We start from the raw sequence: 15,958 nt of genomic DNA on the forward strand, positions 1-15,958 counted from the left end.
TCCTTGGTTCAAAACCCAGTCTGACCAGAAAATTACTAAGGGCCCTTGGGCAATGTCCTTGATCCCCAAGTTGCTCCCAGTGTGTAGTGAGCGCATCGCATGGCAGCACTCTGACATCGGTGTGAGATTGTGTTTGTGTGAATGGGTGAATGTGAGGCATAATTGTAAAGTGCTTTGAGCATCTGATGCAGATGGAAAATATATAAATGCAGTCCATTTACCATTTATTTATTTACCAACCCTCCGAGTCATCACCCATAGGTTTTTTGTGGTCTTGAAGAAGAACAGGGCAGCTCCAAATGTCATCATCTTGATAGTGTCCAACTCCACCAACTGGAGTCTGAGTCCAGGAAGTCATTTAAAGCCACCTGGATTTTTGGACTTGATACAGAACAGTCATAACACAGACACTCTGAATTCTCACTCAGCTTACCAAGTGTCGTGGAATCTATTGATTTCACGAAGACCACAGCATCATCTGCACCAACAAAGGCACCAAGTAAATATTTGCCACATCCTTACCCAACACATGCTATCACAGAACAGAGTAGGAGACAGACCACATGCCTGCCAAACACCAGAACTCAATAAGTAAAAGTCAGACACACAGCCGAAACTCTGAACAGCACTCCCAATACCCGTTTCTAGGCCATATGTGATGTCCAGGAATTTATTTGTGATCTTTTGAATTTTGAGGAGGCCCTACAGACCAGCCCAAATACCTCAATCAAGCAATACCCATTCTAACAATCAACAAAGGCAACAAAGAAGCACTGCCAATTTTAATACTTACATTCAATAGGTACTTGCAAAGAAAGGATGTGGTCAGCGGTTGGCTCCTTGGGTTTAAAGTCAAGATGCTCCAGTTGCTAATCAGCAAGTAATAAGTACTACTACAAATGATACAAGTATCTTTACTAGCAATACCCCTGTAGTTTTGGAATCCCCACAATTATGATAAAAATTGCTTGCAATTCCAACAGAGCAGCATTTATACCAAACTGAAGATGCTCAGCACACACCACAGACCCCTGCAGCTTTACACACCTTCAATTGTTTCAGGACTTTTGCAAGCTCACTGAAATTCAGTGGCTCGTAGTTGACTTAGTTTAGGGCCCCTTCACACATAGTGCAAATATGTACGGCGGTAGAGCTCGTATGAACGCAGCCCGAAACATTGCGCCGACGGGCAGGCGTGCACTATGCCGGTGCGATAGTTCATGCACACGACGGTGTCTTTCGAGCAGGAACAGAGTGCGAGCTGCTCCAGCTGCTTGCATTGTGTTCCATGGGACAAGGTACACGACATCGCACTGCTGATGTGGAGGAAATTAAATAAAAACCAGCTGTATAATATCACTGGGTGATATAAATAATACATAAAAAGGAATGCAATACAGAAGCCCACAGTTAAATAACCCTGGTTAAATAAAAAGAAAAAAATGCCACGGGATTCAAACCCACACGCTCGGATTACCAGATGGAAACTTTACCACTGCACTACAATCACTGTCTTATAACAGGAGTGTGAAATGGCTAAAATGAACAAGCAAATAAATGTATTTTCTAAAAAAAGAAAAAGGCGCTGTGATAACTGACCAAACGACGTTTGGTACGGCGTATTTCTGCTGATACGTGACTGAAAGTGGCATATTGTCGTACTGATGGCTTGTCCTGGTCCTGCAGCGCGCCGCTCACAGCCCTCATGCAGTGGTGGGCACAGTTCAAATAATCTGATAACCGATAATTATGTAAGATAATGTTTTCATTATCGGATTATCTTTTTAGATAACTTTAAAAACCATTATCGGACTAATTGCGATAAATTTTTGTCTGGTCATTTTTAGACAGATAATGTGGTAAATAAAGCTGAACAGCTACAAACATTTATAAAATTTAAAATCAGTTGAGCACCTACCTGTTAAATGTTTCGTAGCTGATGTGTAGTTCTACCCTCTGCAAAACAGAGAAGAGCTGCTTCAAGAAGAAACTGCTCTATCCTCTGCAGACAAAGGAGAACTGGTCCCAAAAACCCCATACTAATACGAGGGCAATATCACCCAAGTCATTCAGAGGCATACATTTTTAACTTATGGTTCAACTTTTAACCAAACTGATTTCAGACAAATTATTTAAATTAATCTCATGTCTGAAGTTTTATAAAGTGAAAATATCAGATATATGTTTTAGCTTTAAAGTAACGTGCAAATTTTTAAGGTTTTAGTGTGGATATATGCTGTGCCCAGCAGTGCATTATGGGTAGGATAGGGTAATCAGTACGTTCACGACATGAGAAATGCATTTGAAACACTCTGATCAGGCTCTACAGACAACAGCATTAAACTCTAGTGCCTAAAACTCTCATAAATATATTTTCTGGGTTTACAGACGTTGCTATTGTGTCTGCGTTTGTTAAATTCCACACATCTTAAATGTAGCAGACACGGATTATCTGGAATTTTGTTTTGGCAAGTTTTCAAGGTCTCTACTGCCATCTACTGGCCAGTAGCAGGGTTGGGTAGGATTACTTTGAAATGTAATCCAAAAGTAATCAGATTACAAGTAATCCAAATGTATGTACATACATACATACATGTAATCCACATGTATTCTTTCAAAGTAATCCTACCCAACCTTGGCCAGTAGTGTTCATGGCAGTATTGGCCCTGAAGCTGGGCTGATATATTTTCAATCACTGTTCTCGGCTACAGCTCAAAATGTACCACAGAACCGCATGGTGTAAAAGTTCAGAGCGCACGATTTATGTTCTCACACACACTATGTTCAAAAACCACACTTTCGGACTCGTGTTTCCAGAAGCAAAACGTAAACAGAAGCTTTTTATTCAAACTTAATTTACAAAAACTCTCGATGGGAGTACGGAACCCGGGAGATGTCACTTAAAGTGATATTTTTTTCTGGCCATGATAATTTGTGTGTACGTTTTCCTTTAATTGAGCCCACGAATTAATAAAACGTGTGCACGTTTTCCTGGCCGTGATAATTCATGCGTATGTTTTCCTTTAATTGAGCCCTCGAATGAATAAAATGTGCGCACGTTTTCCTTTCGTTCAAAATGAACTTCACAATATGACCTAAATTGTCATCCTCACAACGGGGAAACACTTCGCCCTCAGCATCCTTTTTAATGTGCTTAAACTCCAGATGATGTCATGATGAGTTACTGGAGTTCTCTATATGTCCTTGTGCACCCAAACCATGATGATACACTCTGACCAGATCCATTTCTAATGGGGAAATGTATTACACTGTCTCCTGATTTGTTGGCTAATAGCCAACATTTATGTGTCAAGACAATATTGAGTGGATGTTTTACAAATTGTGGCCACGTTTAAATAGATCGTGCCCTTGTTTTACTCAAACGATGCTTAAAACGTGCGCACAATGTCATAAAACGTGCACACAATATAATAAAATGGCAGCATTGTGATTGGGTAGAGAGCTGGCTTTGTGGCTCCTCTCAGCTTGCTTCTGTGCTGGGAGCCATGTAGTAAACAAGAGCTTCCGGCAGGGGGCAAGATGTTCAAAGACAGATGTGCGGGCTCATTGTTTGGGTCTGTTGTCACTTTTGATGCTACCAGAAGCGATTGTGGTGTTAAAACTCAAATTCAGTTTGTTAGTACACTCAACAAAAATATAAACGCAACACTTTTGGTTTTTCTCCCATTTTGTATGAGATGAACTCAAAGATCTAAAACTTTTTCCACATACACAATATCACCATTTCCCTCAAATATTGTTCACAAACCAGTCTAAATCTGTGATAGTGAGCACTTCTCCTTTGCTGAGATAATCCATCCCACCTCACAGGTGTGCCATATGAAGATGCTGATTAGACACCATGATTAGTGCACAGGTGTGCCTTAGACTGCCCACAATAAAAGGCCACTCTGAAAGGTGCAGTTTTATCACACAGCACAATGCCACAGATGTTGCAAGATTTGAGGGAGCGTGCAATTGGCATGCTGACAGCAGGAATGTCAACCAGAGCTGTTGCTCGTGTATTGAATGTTCATTTCTCTACCATAAGCCGTCTCCAAAGGCGTTTCAGAGAATTTGGCAGTACATCCAACCAGCCTCACAACCGCAGACCACGTGTAACCACACCAGCACAGGACCTCCACATCCAGCATGTTCACCTCCAAGATCGTCTGAGACCAGCCACTCGGACAGCTGCAGAAACAATCGGTTTGCATAACCAAAGAATTTCTGCACAAACTGTCAGAAACCGTCTCAGGGAAGCTCATCTGCATGCTCGTCGTCCTCATCGGGGTCTCGACCTGACCAGTTCGTCGTCGTAACCGACTTGAGTGGGCAAATGCTCACATTCGCTGGCATTTGGCATGTTGCAGAGGTGTTCTCTTCACGGATGAATCCCGGTTCAGACTGTTCAGGGCAGATGGCAGACAGCGTGTGTGGCGTCGTGTGGGTGAGCGGTTTTCTGATGTCAGTGTTGTGGATCGAGTGGCCCATGGTGGCGGTGGGGTTATGGTATGGGCAGACGTCTGTTATGGACGAAGAACACAGGTGCATTTTATGAATGGCATTTTGAATGCACAGAGATACCGTGACAAGATCCTGAGGCCCATTGTTGTGCCATACATCCAAGAACATCACCTCATGTTGCAGCAGGATAATGCACGGCCCCATGTTGCAAGGATCTCTACACAATCCTTGGAAGCTGAAAATGTCCCAGTTCTTGCATGGCCGGCATACTCACCGGACATGTCACCCATTGAGCATGTTTGGGATGCTCTGGACCGGCATATATGACAGCGTGTACCAGTTCCTGCCAATATCCAGCAACTTCGCACAGCCATTGAAGAGGAGTGGACCAACATTCCACAGGCCACAATTGACAACCTGATCAACTCTATTAGAAGGAGATGTGTTGCACTGCATGAGGCAAATGGTGGTCACACCAGATACTGACTGGTATCCCCCCCCCCAATAAAACAAATCAAATCAATTTCATTTATATAGCGCCAAATCACAACAAACAGTTGCCCCAAGGTGCTTTATATTGTAAGGCAAGGCCATACAATAATTACGGAAAAACCCCAACGGTCAAAACGAACCCCTGTGAGCAAGCACTTGGCAACAGTGGGAAGGAAAAACTCCCTTTTAACAGGAAGAAACCTCCAGCAGAACCAGGCTCATGGAGGGGCAGTCTTCTGCTGGGACTGGTTGTGGCTGAGGGAGAGAACCAGGAAAAAGACATGCTGTGGAGGGGAGCAGAGATCAATCACTAATGATTAAATGCAGAGTGGTGCATACAGAGCAAAAAGAGAAAGACACACTCAGTGCATCATGGGAACCCCCCAGCAGTCTAAGTCTATAGCAGCATAACTAAGGGATGGTTCAGGGTCACCTGATCCAGCCCTAACTATAAGCTTTAGCAAAAAGGAAAGTTTTAAGCCTAATCTTAAAAGTAGAGAGGGTGTCTGTCTCCCTGATTTGAATTGGAAGCTAGTTCCACAGGAGAGGAGCCTGAAAGCTGAAGGCTCTGCCTCCAATTCTACTCTTACAAACCCTAGGAACTACAAGTAAGCCTGCAGTCTGAGAGCGAAGCGCTCTATTGGGGTGATATGGTACTATGAGGTCCCTAAGATAAGATGGGACCTGATTATTCAAAACCTTATAAGTAAGAAAAAGAATTTTAAATTCTATTCTAGAATTAACAGGAAGCCAATGAAGAGAGGCCAATATGGGTGAGATATGCTCTCTCCTTCTAGTCCCCGTCAGTACTCTAGCTGCAGCATTTTGAATTAACTGAAGGCCTTTCAGGGAACTTTTAGGACAACCTGATAATAATGAATTACAATAGTCCAGCCTAGAGGAAATAAATGCATGAATTAGTTTTTCAGCATCACTCTGAGACAAGACCTTTCTAATTTTAGAGATATTGCGCAAATGCAAAAAGGCAGTCCTACATATTTGTTTAATATGCGCACTGAATGACATATCCTGATCAAAAATGACTCCAAGATTTCTCACAGTATTACTAGAGGTCAGGGTAATGCCATCCAGAGTAGGGATCTGGTTAGACACCATGTTTCTAAGATTTGTGGGGCCAAGTACAATAACTTCAGTTTTATCTGAGTTTAAAAGCAGGAAATTAGAGGTCATCCATGTCTTTTGTCTGTAAGACAATCCTGCATGTTAGCTAATTGGTGTGTGTCCTCTGGCTTCATGGATAGATAAAGCTGGGTATCATCTGCCTAACAATGAAAATTTAAGCAATGCTTTCTAATAATACTGCCTAAGGGAAACATGTATAAAGTGAATAAAACTGGTCCTAGCACAGAACCTTGTGGGACTCCATAATTAACCTTAGTCTTTGAAGAAGATTCCCCATTTACATGAACAAATTGTAATCTATTAGATAAATATGATTCAAACCACCGCAGTGCCTTTAATACCTATGGCATGCTCTAATCTCTGTAATAAAAGTTTATGGTCAACAGTATCAAAAGCAGTAATGAGGTCTAACAGAACAAACACAGAAATGAGTCCACTGTCTGAGGCCATAAGAAGATCATTTGTAACCTTCACTAATGCTGTTTCTGTACTATGATGAATTCTAAAACCTGACTGAAACTCTTCAAATAGACCATTCCTCTGCAGATGATCAGTTAGCTGTTTTACAACTACCCTTTCAAGAATTTTTGAGAGAAAAGGAAGGTTGGAGACTGGCCTATAATTAGCTAAGATAGCTGGATCAAGTGATGGCTTTTTAAGTAATGGTTTCATTACTGCCACCTTAAAAGCCTGTGGTACATAGCCAACTAATAAAGATAGATTGATCATATTTAAGATCGAAGCATTAATTAACGGTAGGGCTTCCTTGAGAAGCCTGGTAGGAATGGGGTCTAATAGACATGTTGATGGTTTGGAGGAAGTAACTAATGAAAATAACTCAGACAGAACAATCGGAGAGAAAGAGTCTAACCAAATACCGGCATCACTGAAAGCAGCCAAAGATAACGATACGTCTTTGGGATGGTTATGAGTAATTTTTTCTCTAATAGTTAAAATTTTATTAGCAAAGAAAGTCATGAAGTCATTACTAGTTAAAGTTAAAGGAATACTCAGCTCAACAGAGCTCTGACTCTTTGTCAGCCTGGCTACAGTGCTGAAAAGAAACCTGGGTTGTTCTTATTTTCTTCAATTAGTGATGAGTAGTAAGATGTCCTAGCTTTACGGAGGGCTTTTTTATAGAGCAACAGACTCTTTTCCCAGGCTAAGTGAAGATCTTCTAAATTAGTGAGACGCCATTTCCTCTCCAACTTACGGGTTATCTGCTTTAAGCTGCGAGTTTGTGAGTTATACCACGGAGTCAGGCACTTCTGATTTAAGGCTCTCTTTTTCAGAGGAGCTACAGCATCCAAAGTTGTCTTCAATGAGGATGTAAAACTATTGACGAGATACTCTATCTCACTTACAGAGTTTAGGTAGCTACTCTGCCCTGTGTTGGTATATGGCATTAGAGAACATAAAGGAATCATATCCTTAAACCTAGTTACAGCGCTTTCTGAAAGACTTCTAGTGTAATGAAACTTATTCCCCACTGCTGGGTAGTCCATCAGAGTAAATGTAAATGTTATTAAGAAATGATCAGGCAGAAGCGAGTGTTCAGGGAATACTGTTAAGTCTTCTATTTCCATACCATAAGTCAGAACAAGATCTAAGATATGATTAAAGTGGTGGGTGGACTCATTTACATTTTGAGCAAAGCCAATTGAGTCTAATAGCAGATTAAATGCAGTGTTGAGGCTGTCATTCTCAGCATCTGTGTGGATGTTAAAATCGCCCACTATAATTATCTTATCTGAGCCAAGCACTAAGTCAGACAAAAGGTCTGAAAATTCACAGAGAAACTCACAGTAACGACCAGGTGGATGATAGATAATAAATAAAACTGGTTTTTGGGACTTCCAATTTGGTTGGAAAAGACTAAGAGTCAAGCTTTCAAATGAATTAAAGCTCTGTCTGGGTTTTTGATTAATTAATAAGCTGGAATGGAAGATTGCTGCTAATCCCCTGCTTCGGCCCGTGCTACGAGCGTTCTGGCAGTTAGTGTGACTCGGGCGTGTTGACTCATTTAAACTAACATTCATCCTGCTGTAACCAGGTTTCTGTAAGGCAGAATAAATCAATATGTTGATCAATTATTATATCATTTACTAACAGGGACTTAGAAGAGAGAGATCTAATGTTTAATAGATCACATTTAACTGTTTTAGTCTGTGGTGCAGTTGAAGGTGCTATATTATTTTTTCTTTTTGAATTTTTATGCTTAAATAGATTTTTACTGGTTATTGGTGGTCTGGGAGCAGGCACCATCTCTACAGGGATGGGGTAATGTGGAGATGGTAGGGGGAGAGAAGCTGCAGAGAGGTGTGTAAGACTACAACTCTGCTTCCTGGTCCCAACCCTGGATAGTCACGGTTTGGAGGATTTAAGAAAATTGGCCAGATTTCTAGAAATGAGAGCTGCTCCATCCAAAGTGGGATGGATGCCGTCTCTCCTAACAAGACCAACAAAACTGCACCTTTCAGAGTGGCCTTTTATTGTGGACAGTCTAAGGCACACCTGTGCACTAATCATGGTGTCTAATCAGCATCTTCATATGGCACACCTGTGAGGTGGGATGGATTATCTCAGCAAAGGAGAAGTGCTCACTATCACAGATTTAGACTGGTCTGTGAACAACATTTGAGGGAAATGGTGATATTGTGTATGTGGAAAAAGTTTTAGCTCTTTGAGTTCATCTCATACAAAATGGGAGCAAAACCAAAAGTGTTGCGTTTATATTTTTGTTGAGTGTAGTTGCAAATGTACCAAAACACATGCACACATGTGTTGAGGGGGGAGCCGACACTCTGGCACGCCACATGTGCACTTGGCAACTTCACAGTCGTGAGGCACTTACAGTAGACAAATTTGACATCCACCTCGACAGTGATTGTCTGCTTTTCGTGATGATAGTACGAATGGCCACACATTTTCTAAGTGCCAAATGAGCGGTGTTAGATGCTCGTGCGCGTCAGTTGGAATTTGGCCGACACCTGCCGCGAGAGGGTTCGATGGGCTTGCACAGCACACCCTCTGTGTTTCAGCCACTGGTGTGCACAAATAGTTGTAGCAAACAGGTGCACGAGGTGTTAGAAGCAGCTACGATTTTACGCGGTTTGCATACGATTCATGTGCACTTTATGCACAAATCGACCAAATCTGCACTATGTGTGAAGGGGCCCTTAGCTATCACACCCTGTTGTCAGATATGTCCAACATTCTCACAGGAAAATCAGTCACATCAGTGGGACAGGTAGCAACCAGGGATCAAACCACCAGACAAACACCAGCCCCCTCTATCATGAGGCTCACAGCTGCCATAGGAGAAAGATAATCTGTGTAAAATGCTGAGTTGAATAATTAATTTAATATTTATTCATTTAAACACTAGTTAACAGTAACAAACCAAGAAGGACACACACATTAAACCGTACCTTTTGATCGCAGAGCTGAGCTCATCCAGGCGGCGTGCGTCACTGGTGGAGGTGTTGTCGAGTTTTGACAGGCTGTCCATCCTCTTCAAGATCACTTCAAGCATGTCACTGATCTTCCTCAGAACACCTCGCGACTCCACACCTCCCAGCACTGAGTGTGGAGATACACAGGAAAAACAAGACGGAAATAAGACTGAAAGGTGAACCGCACTGGAACGATTAAGCATACTGCACAGCACGCATTAACCCTTGGACATAAAAATGGACTGCTCTGCACTCTAACCAGGAAGCAGCTTGCACTGGAAAACCATTGGTGAACTACCGATGGTAGTTTACCAATGAAGTACATAACCAAAAGTAAAGGCTTGTTATTCCCAAACATATAATGGTGTCATTTCCTTACTAACGTCTGAAATTGAACCTTATAAGGTTTCATTGAAATGACTTGGATTCAACTTTCAAGGTTTTGGAATCAAAAATTATAATAAAAGGTATCAATTTTGACATTTTCACATCATTTTCAAAATGGTTATTGTAGGAACAAATCAAGTCAGCTCCTTGGATTAAACTTGTGGTGTTGCTCAATTTGAAAACTAAGTGCAATAACTATTGGAATTATTCAAATTCAAAGGGTTTTCTATGCATTCCTAATAAACCATTTTCTGTCTTCAGCTTTAGCTCTTCCTCCATTCTAAACAGCCATTTGTCCCATTTCGATGTTTGATGCACATTTCACACATGGAACACCATGCTATTAGAATTTCTAAACAAAATCATTTAAATTGAAAAATTTCAAAACATCAAAGTTCGTCTAGAGGAAATGTCATGGGGAATTCAGCAAGCTGCATTTTAGCCTATCTTGCAGTTTGGATTATCCATGATCAGAAATCATGCCTGGACTCATTTCACTGTGGAGAAGGTAAGCTTCAATATCTGCATACATGTTGCCATTTTTCTGATATAGATCTTCTGATATAGTTAGTATTAACTACCTATTTATTACACAGCTCCTACTTTGGTCCCATAGAAACCAGATAGTGTGTTGCAGCACTTCCAGTACACCACAGGAACGCATCACAACCTCTAGGACATCCTTGATTTCAACTTATACACACACACACACACACACACACAAGTAATTGATAAAAACTGATAAAAACTTAAAAATAATGCAAATGATTAAATTCAAATAGAATTAGTAATAAATAACATTATTATATGGCTGCGACGCTACGCGCGCTCTGATTGGCTGATCACCGATCTGATATTTTCCAATATCGGACCAATTTCCATGACAATCAGTCTGAAACGCATATTTTCTTTACAAACCAGAAGCTAAAAACGCGATTAGAAAACCATGTCAGACATGAACGTACTCCATAAATATCTAAATAGAATCTAAAAAACACACAGATTGAAAGTTTACCAGCTAACGACTGGAACATCTGTTAGCAAGTTCTTCATGGAGGTGAAGCAAACATGTTGGACTATGAGCCATCATCAGCTTTCAAATGCGGGCAATACTGTAAGTCTGTGTGTTTATATATATATATATATATATATAATAGCCATATAATAAACAGTTATTAACCTCACTTGCTTGGCCTGTATGGGGATATCAGACCTCCATGTTTTTTGCACGGACCTCACTTCGGTCAGTCCGTACTGACAACACGTTGGTCTGATATTTCCCCATCCAGACCTCACAGTTGGTTAATAATCCTTTAGTATTATCTTCAAATTGGGCTGACGAATTAATGATGATGATGATGATAACAAAGCAGTAATTAATTGGCTGCACTCTCTCGGACATCTGCAGAGTAGAACAGCTCAAAGGTGCTACCCTTGCAACTTAAGATGTTGTCAATGCCACATAAGTATTATTATTATTATTTGGGGAAACTTAAAGGTGCCTACAACAGCTCTTACAAATTCTTTCATGGTTATCCAACTTACTTGAGAAAGGTCATTTCATTGCCTGGAGAATTTCTGTTGCTGCTGCCAAATACTGAAGATGACACTGTGAACCTGTCTCACAAAACGTGAGAACAGTGACTGTGTTGCTGTTTTGCCTTTCTTAAGATTTGTAGCCATAGACTTCACTTTGTGAATAGAAAGAGTGGGAGAAGCCTATACAATTACAAGAAATGCATAACAGTGGTCTATGCATGGTGCTGTCCATCGCACTGCCCCTGCTGTTATGCATGGGACTGTTCATGATGACAAACATAGTGCTGCACATGGCACTATGCATGATGCTTTCTATGGTGCCACCCATTCGGCTGTGCATTGAGCTATGCATGGTGCTTTCCATTAAGTTTTCCATGGTCCTATGCATTGAGCTGTGCGTGGTGCTGTTCATTCACTGTCCATGGTGGTGGTGTGTTCTCCTGTACATAGCACAGTACAATGAGCTATGCGTGGTGCTGTCCATGACACGATCCATGGTGACTTCCATGATCACAGAGTACACGCAGCAGTGTGTATGCTGCAGAAATATGTCTTGCTACTTTCTGCAAATTTACAAAAATTAAGAGTTTCATGCACACCTATGTATGAGCACACATACATACATACATACATACATACAACTACAATGACCTCATTAACAGATAGAGAATACCCTGTAGTTTTAAAATAGCCCTATGATTCAAGATTCAAACAACCTTATTGATCTCTAAAAGGGCAATTCATCTTCACACTCAATTAATTCAAACAAAAATACAGCAATTAATCCACAATTACTACTAGTTGAATATAATAATGACACACATCAGAATTAAAACAACTGTACATATCCATTTGATTTGTTTATGTACGCTAAGCTTTGGATCAATCCGTCATCCGAATTGAGGCAATGAGTGTGTTGGGGCTGCAGTAGCATTTCCGTCACATGGCCGATCCGGGCTTGGGGGGGTGGGGGCACTGCAGCTTGTGCCGCACGGCCTCCCGGGAGTGGCAGAGCAGAGGCTGGGGTGGGGGGTAGGGACAGAAACACAAGGGGAGGGTGGTAGGGGTGGGGGAGGACGTGCCTCAGTCTCTGTCCGTGTGTCTGGAGTTTGCATTGACAACAGCAAGCTGTAAGGGAAGGCAGATAAGAGGGGAGTCGAATGCTTCACCAAGGCCGTTGAAATCCTTCTGGAAGAAAACAAGCGGGGCGTTTTGACCTTTGGTAACTAATAAGACTGTCATGTTTAGGGCTAGGCAGAAAGAGACACAGAAATTCCATTTGCGGCTCCTCTGACCGTCGGAATCCAATTCATGAATATTCCCTGGTCTCCAACATCTTCCTTTGCAAGGCAGATATTTACTCCGAGATGTTTTCCAACTTACGTTTGAGTTCAAAAGTTAATCCAGTCTGAGATTGTACCGCCTTACCCACTTCATTAGTCATGACGGACAGATGTGGGGTTGTGGTTCTGGTAGCAGCCGTTTTGCCAATTTTCCTGTAGGTCAGGGCAGCACATAACCCAATCAGCCCCAGGCCTCCTACCATAAAAGCAAATAAGAATAAATCTTTGACGTCTTCCATAGAGAGTGGTGCCAAGCACGCAACGTGAAACTTCTCCCAGACGTCGAGAACATAGCCCACAGGATAGGTTTCATCTGGGCACAAAGGGTCCTCCAACTATGATTTTCCAGTTGAAAATATAGTGTCAATAGTGTTGAGAGACCAGCTGATTAATTCCATGGTTATTCCAAATATAGCATGAAGAATTCACAGTCTGGTGAAGTTGGGACTTTTAAAGACTGGAGCAGAGATAGAAAAACACAGAGGAGAGAGAGGGAGATGCGAAGTCCCAAACCCAAGCCTAAGTATTGTCTTGCAATCTGCACAAAGTGATCTAGAACTAATTAAACAGCTGTCAAAAAGCTCACAAAATGATACGCCCTCCTTGGACATCCCAGCTGCTTGCATGTGTTATACATTGGTGGTAGTAAATCTGAATTACCAAACTGGTAAAATATGGTATATTTACAAAAAAGAAAGCAAAAGTACAATTATCTTTCACACTGAATCCACTGTTTTCTTTTGTATCCATTTTCAGATCATGTGCTATGACTGTTTGAAGCTTCTACTGAAATCCATAAAGTAGTTTCCAAGGAAGATGTGAAGTCAGTACCATGCAGTATGATTCATCAGTTAAACACAAAAGTCAAACTGTCCCTTACTGAAGACATTAAACCAGAATATTTTACCTCATTGTGTGAGGTTTTGTTGAAATCCATACAGTGGATTTATGACAAGTTGTTCTCACAAAGTCAACATCCTACAGCATGATGAATTAATTGTACACAAAACTGCAATTACCTTCATGCACATCTTCACATGGTGTGTTACCACTGTGTGAAGTTTCACTGAAATCCATCAAACTGTATAGGATGAGTTGTGCCTATGAGGTCAATAGCATATGATGCATGAATTAAAAATTAATCTATCAGTCTTATCTTCCCTGGAAGATGTCAGGCTGGAATTATTTTCCTTCATGCACATCTTCATATAATGTGCTACCACTTACCATTATGGGAAGTTTCACTGAGTCCATCAAATGGCTGAGGAGGAGTTGAACTTACAAGACTCAGGGATGGACGCACAGGGTGCAAATTTTTGTTGGCAGGAGCTATACTGAGTCACCTGGACCTGATGGACAAAAATGTGTCCATAGTAGCAACTATATTAAACAGAGTGAGTGACATTATAAAATCAGTCTGTTTGTGATAACAGAGAACTGATCTGAGATATGATCTGTTCTTGATCCAGATTTGAACTTCATCTATACACAAATCTCTTGGGTTCTCTGATGACAACATCGCAACATCTGCCATGACCTTCGATCTGATCTCATCATAAAATGTCATTTGTTCAGGCCAGACACTCCAGAGCTTCCCGTCTGAATATGGGCTTACCTTTATATCTTTTGATATGAGAACACTGCTTTCACCAAGATGTGAGTGATGAAGAGCCAGGAACTAATTATGCTGTGGCTTTCATTCTCAATCTTTTTTTTTTAACCTCCATCTCCCTGCCTGGGTCTGAGTTGGCCAATTTATTTCTGTAACCCAGCATACAGAGGCAATCAGGAGGGACTGCACAGGGCTGTGTGTGGGGAAAGATGAATACAATGGCCATCTGCAGTGAAACAGTCTGCGAGCAAGAAGATAAAAGACCACATTAGGGTAATTAGAGCGACACTCCAAAGGTCAAGGTCTCATAACTAAGAGGTAGACTAAAATGTCCCAGACAAAATAAATAAATCAATGAGCAAATGAAAATTATTCTATAAAGGCTAGCTAGTCTCTCCTATATTAAATGGACTTTTTCTTATTTAAAAACCCTGAGATTCATGTGTTTATTCTCATTTTACACACTTACAAAGGAAAGAAAAAAAATGTTGCAAAGTGAGATTTCATATTGCTTGCTTAAGAAGCCTATTGTCCTGACTATAAGTTGCATGGGGTATTAGTTCCATTTGTTCAAAAATGCATCATGAAGAGGAAAGAAACATATACAAGTTGCACAGGCCAGTAAGTCACATTTAGTTTTGAAAAATAGTGGTAGAGTGTCATGAAATAAGAAGAAAAATTTATTTAATTTAGAACACAAAGCGTTAGTGAGCAGAAACTAACAAGCTCATGAATGTTATTGTATGAGGCACAAAACATGAAGAAACTGCTTCTTTTGGCCACTTAACAGCTGATCACAGGGGAGGAAAAAGTGCAATGTAGTTAAATATTTGAGAACTGTGCATTTTTGTTTATAACCCCAATTCCAATGAAGTTGGAACATTGTGTGAAATGTAAATAAAAACAGAATACAATCATTTGCAAATCCTCTTCAAACTATATTCAATTGAATACACCACAAAGACAAGATATTTAATGTTCAAACTGGTCAACTTTGTTTTTGTGCAAATGTTTGCTCATTTTGAAATGGATGCCTGCAACACGTTTCAAAAAAGCTGGGAAAGTGGTATATTTACTACTGTGTTACAAAACCTTTCCTTCTAACAACACTCAATGAGCGTTTGGGAACTGAGGACACTAATTGTGAGTGTCACGATTGGGTATAAAAGGAGCATCCCAAAAAGGCTCAGCCATTCACAAGCAAAGATGGGGTGAGGATCACCACTTTTTGAACAACTGTATGAAAAAAAAATAGCTCAACAGTCTCAACCTTCAGTTGCAAAGAATTTAGGGATTCCATCATCTACAGGCCATCTACAGGCCCTTCTCTGGGCCCGAGCTCATTTGAAATGGACAGACGCAAAGTGGAAAAGTGTGCTGTGGTCTGATGAGTCCACATTTCAAATTGTTTCTGGAAATCATGGACACCATGTCCTCCGGACAAAAGAGGAAAAAGACCATCCAGATTGCTACCAGCGCAAAGTTCAAAAGCCAGCATCTGTGATGGTATGGGGGTGCAT

At 41.0% G+C, this 15,958-nt stretch overlaps 1 protein-coding gene across 2 annotated transcripts in view; it reads right to left on the reverse strand.

Moving 5' to 3' along the window:
- The window catches only part of LOC117525718 (alpha-1,6-mannosylglycoprotein 6-beta-N-acetylglucosaminyltransferase B-like), a 473,200-nt gene that overhangs the window by 318,745 nt on the left and 138,497 nt on the right, over positions 1 to 15,958 (reverse strand). For both annotated transcript variants that reach the window (XM_034187646.1, XM_034187647.1), the window contains exon 3: positions 9,534 to 9,684. In XM_034187646.1, the coding sequence (XP_034043537.1) occupies positions 9,534 to 9,684 (151 nt within the window). The remainder of the gene's footprint in view (positions 1 to 9,533; positions 9,685 to 15,958) is intronic.

This window comes from Thalassophryne amazonica, chromosome 15, assembly GCF_902500255.1.
Source record: "Thalassophryne amazonica chromosome 15, fThaAma1.1, whole genome shotgun sequence".
NCBI classification, from domain to species: domain Eukaryota; kingdom Metazoa; phylum Chordata; class Actinopteri; order Batrachoidiformes; family Batrachoididae; genus Thalassophryne; species Thalassophryne amazonica.